The sequence below is a fragment of the Macaca fascicularis genome, chromosome 1 (assembly GCF_037993035.2).
Source record: "Macaca fascicularis isolate 582-1 chromosome 1, T2T-MFA8v1.1".
Classification (NCBI taxonomy): Eukaryota; Metazoa; Chordata; class Mammalia; order Primates; family Cercopithecidae; genus Macaca; species Macaca fascicularis.
The window spans coordinates 219,262,074-219,272,488 of record NC_088375.1 but is presented as its reverse complement, the minus strand read 5'-3'; the positions used below and the strand labels follow the sequence as shown (position 1 = coordinate 219,272,488).

At 49.3% G+C, this 10,415-nt stretch overlaps 1 protein-coding gene across 3 annotated transcripts in view; it reads left to right on the top strand.

Moving 5' to 3' along the window:
* The first annotated feature begins 6,979 nt into the window (after positions 1-6,979).
* The window catches only part of SPEN (spen family transcriptional repressor), a 98,502-nt gene continuing 95,066 nt past the window's right edge, over positions 6,980-10,415 (top strand). For all 3 annotated transcript variants that reach the window (XM_045379955.2, XM_005544696.4, XM_074019347.1), the window contains exon 1: positions 6,980-7,328. In XM_045379955.2, the coding sequence (XP_045235890.2) occupies positions 7,246-7,328 (83 nt within the window). In that variant the 5' untranslated portion in view covers positions 6,980-7,245. The remainder of the gene's footprint in view (positions 7,329-10,415) is intronic.

Sequence of the window (10,415 nt, the reverse complement as noted above, 5' to 3'; positions counted from 1 at the left end):
TTTTGGAGTTCTGATAATTTATTTACGTATTTATTTAGAGATGGAGTTTTGCTCTTGTTGCCCAGGCTGGAGTGCAATGGCACGATCTCGGCTCACTGCAACCTCCTCCTCCCCTGCCTCCTGGGTTCAGGCAATTCTCCTGCCTCAACCTTCCAAGTAGCTGGGATTACAGGCATGCGCCACCACGCCCAGCTAATTTTGCATTTTAAGTAGAGACGAGGTTTCTCCGTGTTGGTCAGGCTCGTCTCAAACTCCTGACCTCAGGTGATCCGCCCACCATGGCCTCCCAAAGTGCTGGGATTCCAGGCATGAGCCACTGCGTCTGGCGGAGTTCTGATAATTTATTGACAGTTTCACCAGAGTGACCTTACTGTATCAACATAAGTCTGTTAATAAACTGGTCTATCTCCATTTGAGCCTCAGAAATAGCAAGATGTTAGGCTGGGCGCTGTGGCTCACACCTGTAATCCCAGCACTTTGGGAGGCCAAGGCGGGTGGATCACCAGAGGTCAGGAGTTCGAGACCATCCTGACCAATATGCTGAAACCCCATCTCTACTAAAAATACAAAAAAATTAGCTGGGCATGGTGGCATGCCCCGGTAGTCCCAGCTACTTTGGAGGCTGAGATCGGAGAATTGCTAGAATCCAGGAGGCGGAGGTTGCAATGAGCCGAGATTGCACCACTGTACTCCAACCTAGGGGACACAGCGAGAGTCCATCTCAAAAAAAAAAGCAAGATGTCAAACACCCTTGGATAATATTACAGTGGTGGTGTTGTGTTTTATTTTCTGTTATTTTGGGGAAAAAAACTTGGCTCTAATAGTAAGGGTTTGTTGGTATTGTCAAATTCTCATGTGGTTGGGGCTTTGTTCATTTTATAGCTAGCTAATATAATTTTATTTTATTGTATTTACTTATTTTTTGAGACGCAGTCTCACTCTGTCACCCAGACTAGAATGCAGTGGCATGATCTTGGCTCATTGCAACCTCCCCCTCCTGGCTTCAAGCAATTGTCTGTCTCAGCCTCCCGAGTAGCTGGGATTACAAGTGCCTGCTACCACACCTGGCTAATTTTTTTTGTATGTTTAGTAGAGAGCAGGTTTCACCATCTTGGACAAGCTGGTCTTGAACTCCTGACCTCGTGATCCACCCGCCTGGACCTCCCAAAGTGCTGGGATTACAGACAAGAGTCATCGCGCCTGGCCAGTTAATATAATTTTATATGATGCCTTTAAGAAGAAATGTGCAGGTGGATCTCCTGAGGTCAGGAGTTCCACACCAGCCTAGCCAACATGGTGAAATCCTGTCTCTACTAAAACTACAAAAATTAGCTGGGCATGGTGGTGTGCACCTTAGTCCCACCTACTAGGGAGTCGGAGGTGGGAGCATCAGGTGAACCTGGGAGGCGAAGGTTGCAGTGAGCTGAGATGGCACCATTGTACTCCAGCCTGGGCGACAGAGCAAGACTCCGTCTCAAAAGAAACAAAGAAGAAATACTTTATATATATATATATATATATATATATATATATATTTTTTTTTTTTTTTTTTTTGAGACGGAGTCTCGCTGTGTCTCCCAGGCTGGAGTGCAGTGGCGTGATCTCGGCTCACTGCAAGCTCCGCCTCCCGGGTTCACGCCATTCTCCTGCCTCAGCCTCCCGAGTAGCTGGGACTACAGGCGCCCACAACTGCGTCCGGCTAATTTTTTGTATTTTTAGTAGAGACGGGGTTTCACCGTGGTCTCGATCTCCTGACCTTGTGATCCGCCCGCCTCGGCCCCCCAAAGTGCTGGGATTACAGGCGTGAGCCACCGCACCCGGCCTATTTTTTTGTATTTTTAGTAGAGATGGGTTTTCACAGTGTTAGCCAGGATGGTCTGGATTTCCTGACCTTGTGATCGGCCTCCCAAAGTGCTGGGATTACAGGCGTGAGCCACTGGGCCTGGCCAAAATGCTTATATTTTAAGTGCATGTTTTCTCCTGAAACAGCTGAATTTTTTTTCTTTTTCTTTTTTTGGAGACAGAGTTTTGCTCTTGTTGCCTAGCCTGGAGTGCAATGGCGTCATCTCGGCTTACCGCAACCTCCGCCTCCCAGGTTCAAGCTATTCTCCTTCCTGCCTCAGCCTCCTGAGTAGCTGGGGTTACAGGCTTGCACCACCACCCCTGGCTAATTTTTGTATTTTTAGGAGAGACAGGGTTTCTCCATGTTGGTCAGGCTGGTCTTGAACTCCTGACCTCACCTCGGCCTCCCAAAGTGCTGGGATTACAGGTGTGAACCACTGTGCCTGGCCGAAACAGGTTAATTTTAATAGCTTGGGACCTGATTTGTAACCAAATTCTTGTTAAAATCTGATAACTATCGTGTCCTCCTGTTTAAATGGAGATATTATTTTACTACTCTACTGGCTGGGTTAGCATTCAAAGCCTGAGTTTGAGGCTCAGACGCTTTTTCCATCTGAGCTTTCATTACGCATGACTGAACTCTTTGAGCATGTCTAGCATGCTAAATACAGCAGCTCCTCACAGTGTGAAAAATAAAACCTGATTAAAAACAAATCTATTTTAATTCCGCTTTGCAAATGGCTCCGCTTTAATGTCAGCTTTCTGAATTATCTTTAATAATCAAATGAGGAAATTCGCTTCACCATCCATTTATCATAGATAAATCACAACTTACTTTTTGATCTTTTTCAATGAGCATCAATTATTGTTAAATTAAGAAAATCATCGGAGAATAACAGAGTGGGTTGCCTTTCTATTGAAAACATAACAAAGATACATGCTTTAACGAAGTTCTGCCCTTGTAAAGCTTTGTAACAGGAATACCAATGGAGAAAAGCTTTTCTGGTGTTTTTTTGATGCATTGTCAGCAAAAATGAAAAGCACTGAGAAAATAAAAAACTTGATTTGGGGCTAAGCAAAGGGCATGTACTTACCAGTTTTATTATTAAGAGTTTTTTTTTTTTTTTTTGAGACGCTGTCTGGCTCTGTCGCCCAGGCTAGAGTGCAGTGGCTGGATCTCAGCTCACTGCAAGCTCTGCCTCCCGGGTTTACGCCATTCTCCTGCCTCAGCCTCCCGAGTAGCTGGGACTACAGGCGCCCGCCACCTTGCCTGGCTGGTTTTTTGTATTTTTTAGTAGAGACGGGGTTTTACAGTGTTAGCCAGGATGGTCTCGATCTCCTGACCTTATGATCTGCCCGTCTTGGCCTCCCAAAGTGCTGGCATTACAGGCTTGAGCCACCGCGCCCGGCCCCATTAAGAGCTTTTGCAATAGAAAAAGTCAACCAAAACAAAACAAAAAAGCAAGAAACTTCATACTTGACATGCAATCACTGTATCTTGATTTGACTACAGTACCTGGCTATAATGATGAAATTTTTTTTTTTTTTTTTTTGAGACTGAGTCTCACTCTATCTCCCAGGCTGGAGTGCAGTAGCATGATCTTGGCTCACTGTAACCTCTGCCTTCCAGGTTCAAGCGATTGTCCTGCCTCGGCCTCCTGAGTAACTGGGATTACAGGCAAGTACCACCACGCCACACTAATTTTTGTATTTTTAGTAGAGGCCGGGTTTCACTATGTTGACCAGGCTGGTCTTGATTCCCTGGTCTTAGGTGATCCACCCGCCTCGGCCTCCCAAAGTGCTGGGATTATAGGCATGAGCCACTGTGCCCAGTCTGATAATGTGTTTTTTTAAAAATGCTTTTTTAGGCTGGGCATGGTGGCTCATGCCTGTAATCCCACCACTTTGGGAGGCCGAGGCGGGCAGATCACAAGGTCAGGAGATCGAAACCATCCTGGCTAACATGGTGAAACCCCATCTCTACTAAAAATAAAATAAAAATTTAGCCAGGCGTGGTGGTGGGTGCCTGTAGTCCCAGCTACTTGGGAGGCTGAGGCAGGAGAATGGCGTGAACCCAGGAGGCAGAGCTTGCAGTGAACTGAGATTGTGCCACTGCGCTCCAGCTTGGGTGACAGAGCGAGACTCTGTCTCAAAAAAAAACTTTTTCAGTTTCGCTCTTTTTGCTCAGGCTGGAGTGAGATGGCTTGATCTCGGCTCACTGCAACCTCCGCCTCCCAGGGTCAAGCGATTCTCCTGCCTCAGCCTCCCAAGTAGCTGGGATTACAGGCACGTGCCTGGCTAATTTTTTATTTTAATTTTTTATTTTATTTTATTTTTATTAGAGATGGGGTTTTACCATGTTGGCTAGGCTGGTCTGGAACTCCTGACCTCAGGTGATCCGTCCATCTCAGCCTCCCAAAATGCTGGGATTACAGGTGTGAGCCACCTCACCTGGCTTTTTTTTTTTTTTTTTTAAATCATGATTTTAACAGAAGCCTGCATTCATGGTGAGATATGCCCTTTATTTCTCTAATTGCAAGACACTTTCCTGAATCCTCTTGTCAGTTGCACCTTTTAATACAATTGAGGTGACACTGTTCTTCATGGTGACTGTGTTCTTTATGGTGACACTGGTCTTTCCCAAGAAGTTTTAGGTAATTCAGAGTCTATCAGATTTTAAATGAGTAATTTACATCAGATTTTAAAATGTGCTTCAAACATGGGTGCTTGTATTCAAATTCATGCTTTATAGAAAAATGCATATCAGTTCAACCCTTGACTAACTGCAGCCACATTCACACTACTGAATAGTTCATGAGTTTAGGTCGTAGGGTGCTAGCCTGACTTTCCTCGTGTGATAATTGTGACACAGAAATGGCCAGATGTAAAGAGTCAATTTTACTTTTTTTTTTTCTTTTTTTAAGAGAGGGGTTTCTCCTGTGTAGCTGAGGCTGGAGTGTTGGGGCTTTTCAAGGCACTATCATAGTGCACTAGAGCTTGGAACTCCTGGACTCAGGTGATGCTTCTGCCTTAGCCTTTCTAGTAGCTGAGACTACAAAGAAACAATTTAGTTATGCATAGGTGACCTGAGATATTAGTGCCATTGTTTATGGTGACAATATTTTCGAATTCAAATAGTGTCATTTGTAAGTTGGTTTGTATTTAAGGAGACAATCCATGAGACCAAGTATTTAAAATTGGCCGGGTTGGTGGCTCATGCCTGTAATACCAGCACTTTGGAAGGCTGAGGGGGGCAGATCATGAGGTCAACAGATCGAGACCATCCTGGACAGCATGGTGAAACCCTGCCTCTACTAAAAGTAAAAAAATTACCTGGGCATGATGGTTCGTGCCTGTAGTCCCAGCTACTCGGGAGGCTGAGGCAGGAGAATTGCTTGAACCCGGGAGGTGGAGGTTGCAGTGAGCCGAGATGGTACCACTTCACTCCAGCCTGGTGACAAAGCAAGACTGCATCTCAAAAAAAAAAAAAAAAAAAAAAAATCTAGCTTGCACCTGAAGTAGCACACCTCTGGTATTTCTGTGGATATTTATTATAAACAATTTTATTTTTCTCTCAATATAGTTGCATTAATTTTATGGGTTTTCCTTTAATTTCTGTAAATTGGCCTTTATGTAAAAGTTCAACTGGCCGGGCATGGTGGCTCACGCCTGTAATCCCAGCACTTTGGGAGGCCAAGGTGGGCGGATTACCTGAGGTCAGGATTTTGAGACTAGCCTGGCCAACATGGTGAAGCCCTGTCTTTACTACAAATACAAAAAACTAGCCTGGTGTGGTGGTGCGCGCTTGTAATTCCAACTACTCGGAAGGCTGGGACAGGAGAATCGCTTGAATCCGGGAGGCGGAGGTTGCAGCGAGCTGAAAGTGCCATTGCACTCCAGCTTGGGTAACAAGAGTGAAAGTCCATCTCAAAAAAAGAAAAAAAAAGAAAGTTCAACTGCAGGTTTCAAAAGCTCTTAGGCCTGGAAAGGCCAGAGGTCTAATTCCTTTATCTGTTTGAATATTAAATTATGGTAAACCCTCTGAGGGGAACAATATTGGATTCCTAACTGTCTCATTTTCGTTTTATTCCTTGTATACCATAGCGATCAGCAAGGGTATCTTGCTAACGGTTTCGCAAGATCCTACATAAAAAAGTTGCTTAGGCCGGGTGCAGTGGCTCACGCCTATAATCCCAGCATTTTGGGAGGCTGAGGCGGGCAGATCACCTGAGGTCAGGAGTTCAAGACCAGTCTGGCCTACATGGTGAAACCCTGTTTCTAATAAAAATACAAAAATTAGCCAGTTGTGTTTGCGGGTGCCTGTAAATCCAGCTACTCGGGAGGATGAGGCAGGAGAATAGCTTGAGCCTGCGAGGCGGAGGTTGCAGTGAGCCGAGACCGTGCCACTGCACTCCAGCAGCCTGGGCAACAAAGCAAGACTCCGTATTTAAAAAAAAAAAAAAAAAGTTGCTTCATGTTACAAGCCAGTGACTCTTGGCTGGGATGCGTTTCCGAAGCCGTCGCTGTTCAGCAGGGCAGTGAAAAGGGCACCCTTTTAATGATCGCTTTCCCAAGCAGGCAGGGATCCAAGTGCCCGGAAACGCCGGGAGCTGGCCGCCGGGTGAGCGGAGGACGAAGGGGTCTGGCTTCTAGGGGACAGGCCTTGGCAGCCGCTTTGACGCGTAGCCCTGTGGAAACCAACTGCATTTCTCTTCATATCTTCCACCAGGCCAGGGCCTGGGGTTACCGCTGGAGGAGCTAAAGACCGCCCCTGCCTCCCCAGCCGCCCCTTGCCCGGCGCGGGAACCCGACGTAGAGCCCGCCAGGCGGCGGGACTCCACTAGCAGCTGCGCGCCTGCGCATGGGGCCGAGGGCGCGAGCGTTCCTTCCCCGCCAGGCGTTCCGCACTTCGTCGCCCGGCCGGCGCGCCTGCGCGCCAGCTGGGAGGAACTCAGCGTCTCCGCCAAGGCGGGCGGGAGGACGCGCGCGCGCCCGCGGCTAGGGGGAGGCGGTGCGGCGGCGGTAGGCGTGCCGCGCGCGCCGGTGGGAAGCGTCCGGCTGCCACAGCGCCAGCTCCGTCGTAGTCGCTGCCGCCCGTGTCCCGCTCGCCCCTCCTTCCGCTCCCCCGCCCGCCGCTGCCCGGGCGCATGCGCCGCCGGAGCGCGAGGGTCGGCTTCGGGTGTGTGGTGGCGGCAGAGCGGAGCTGCGAGGCCCGAGAGTCAGAACCTGGGGGAGAGGGATGGTCTCTGCACGAGGGGGAGCCGGAGGAGCCGCCGCCGCTGCCGACGCCACCGCCGCAGCCGCCGCCGCCGCCGCCCCGGCACCCGCCTCCCGGCGCTGACGGTCTCGTACGAAGCCGGCGAGGGGGAGCCAGCAGCGGCGGTCGCCGGCACGCCGCCCAGCATGGTCCGGGAAACCAGGCACCTCTGGGTGGGCAACTTACCCGAGAACGTGCGGGAAGAGAAGATCATCGAGCATTTCAAACGGTGAGTGACACGAGGCCCGCGGCCGCGCTTGCTCCTCGGGCGCCGCTTCTCGGCCCGGCCCGTTGCCGGCCCCTCCCGGAGCGCGGAGCTGGTGAGGAGGACCCCGGCCCGGACCCACGGGCTCTGTGGACCTCGTCAGCCGCTCGACCCGCGTCGCGGCGTTGGGCCTCGGGTGTCGGCGGTGCGGGCGGTCGAGCCGCGCCGCCTTCCAAGAGCCCGCGGGGCCCCGGCGGCCGCGTCCCTGACGAGGGAGGTGGCCGAGGCTCGGCCTCCACGCAGCCGGCGCCCCGGGGCTGCCCTCGCGTCGGCCCGGGAGCCGGTGGGAGCCGCGCTGGGCGGCGGGGTCGCGTCCTTGCGCGCTGTGCCCGGCCCGGAGCAGCCGGGACCCGAGCCCGCCCGACAGCCCGGTCCGGCGCCGCCACTCCGAGCCGCTCTGCGGGCGCTCGGCAATGTCTGACTTCGGGAGGGTTCCGTGCGAAGGGAAAGGCGGTGCGAAAACAGAAGTCGCAGTAGGTACTGTGGGCGCGTCACGGACCCGGAGAGACCACCTAGGACCTCTCCGGAGGATTTGCACCCTTGAAACTCACTGGGAATGGCAAACGTTTCTCGTTTTTGCGAGGCTGAGTGGAGAGTGGTGTGAAATAAGTTGGTGCGCCCGTTTGGGCTCCTTGGTCTCCGGCGGAGGAGACCGCGGACTCTGACAGGAGGTTGCCCGCCCCGGCGCCCGTAGCTTCGGGTCGCACTCCCCGGCCGCCCTAAGACCCTGGTGCCCCCCACCCCTGAATTCCCGAATCAAACCGTAAAACATTCCAAACCTTTTACGATGAGAAGATGTAGCTTAAAAAAAACAAAAAAACAAAAAACCTCCCCTGAATATTTTTGTGAATTATAAGAATAAATGTTGTCCTTGATACATCTTATTGAGTAGCATGTAGCGCGTTTTCTTTGTGAAATGCTTGTGTACCGTAACGGATAGGCCTCCGCATAAAACACTTATTAAAATGACGATTGGCTTGTACTTGGTGCAAATTCAGAGGGACCATAGCAAATCTGTGATTGTATTCGAAAATGACAGTTTATTCCGATATTTAAGACCCTGGAAGGTTTCAAGTTTGGCTTTTAATTTCCCTTACTATGTAGTGAGTGAAGGAAATTATGGAGCGTCCTCATTAATGAGTCACCATGGGAAAAATAGATTGCGTCGCTCGCCTTGAGCCGCTTGGATAAGGAAATGGAAGCAGCGGCGGCGGAGCCTCCTGTCTTTTAAATGGAGGATCATTGATTGTGTTGGTGGTTGCTGTTACTGGGGCATTAAACCCTCGCCGCTGGAGCGCGCGTCTGCGCGTGTCCGCGTGTGAAAAGGAGCCGGGAATCGTGGGGCCATTCATAACCTGCTGGAGCTGTCCTCCGCAGGCCGGGGGGAGGTGCGCGCTTCCAGGGACTCTCCCGGTGTTTACTACGTCGTGCCTGAGAAACCAGGCGGGGGCGGGGGGAGGCAGGGAGCAAAAATTCACCTCTGTGCCCTAGGATGAAGGGGAGACCACAGGCTGGATTGGGAAGCAGATGGGAACTTTCTCTTCCTGGCGCTGCTCCACCCCTTACCCGCCTCCCACCTCCTGCCTTCTCCCTCAGTATCGTCAGTGTTTTGATGGAAAAATCATTTAGGTGCAGATTATTGGAGTGGAAAAACCACTTAGATGTGCTCACTTTAATCCCCTGCGGACTTTCTCTGTAGGTCTCTGCCTGGGAAATTCGTATGCACCGATGTGCAAGCACGTGCATTGCAGCATTCGCTCGCTCCTCAGTGTTATGTGCCCAGACGTGTCATTTCTCATTATGCAGATTCCAGAGACATTGCATGCCTATGGTGGGGAGTTTGGCCCCTCTGCAAGATGAGGGGGCAGAGAAGAAAGAAGAAATCGTCCCAGGCAGCTTTGGAAGGGTTCTTAGTGGACGGTGCTGCGGTCTGGCTTGTGTGAATGACTTTCTAAAATGGCGGCCAGGACCCACTTTATGTGGGAATCAGCAGAGCCGATCTCAGAATGCACAGAGGGAGGAGGGGGCGGAGGATTCGAGCTGCCTTGGAAAGCGGCAGTCTGGAAGAACATTACTGTATTAAAAACGGCTTAGCTGGCACTTTGCTCACGACTGCATTCAAAGGAGTATCTTACCTATTGCAGAGTAAAAGCAGATGCTACTGATAAAAGCAGATTATTTTAAAACTAAGCAGATCATGTGTCCCTGGAATTCTTTTATTTTAAAGGTCTTTTTTTTTTTCATTTTTAAACAAATCTATTTAGTTCTTTAAATAGACAGTACATTTTTATGGGTTCAAAGCACGTGAAAGGTATACAGAGAAAAATCTCCACCTCTGACCCTGGGATTCCCAGTTCCCACACTTCCTCCCCTCATCCCCCAACATCCAGGTAATGTCTATTTCTGGTTTCTTGTTTATCTTTCTGCATGTACAAGAAATGTTCCTGCTGATCCAGCCGTGGAGCTAAATGGACCTTGTTTGGAGGAACTCAAGGCTTTTTATCCCTGTTGTGGGATATATTTTGTAAAATGTGTGATTGCTACTGGGAGTAAAAATGAAGTCTGAATAAGTGAAAAGAATAAAAAAGTAGTTGTACCAGAATGATGTCTCTGCAAGAAAATGAAATAGTATTCACTTCCGGTGTCTTGTAGAAATCAGAATGAGAAAAACCATGCAATACCTATATTAAAACTGAACTTTAAGTGCCTACTTTTACCCTTTTCCCCAGCTGATTACATTAATAACTGTTTTACAGGATTAAGAGGTGTACACTGGGAATACATTATGTAAAACGTTTTCAAGATGAATGTTCTCTTAACAGTGATTAGGCTTTTGTAGTAAGTGTTTGGATTTTACAAAAAGATTAAACCAGACAGCTTTGGGGACAGCTTAGAGACGTTTTAACAGAAAAAAGAGGTCAGTCAATTCTTTAAAAATTTTTTAAATTTATTTTTAAATTTACATTCTGATTAGTTGTTTTGTTTGTTTTTAAATGAACGGTAGATTGAGAGGAGGATGGTGATTTGGCTCCCCACCAGTGCCAAAGAAAG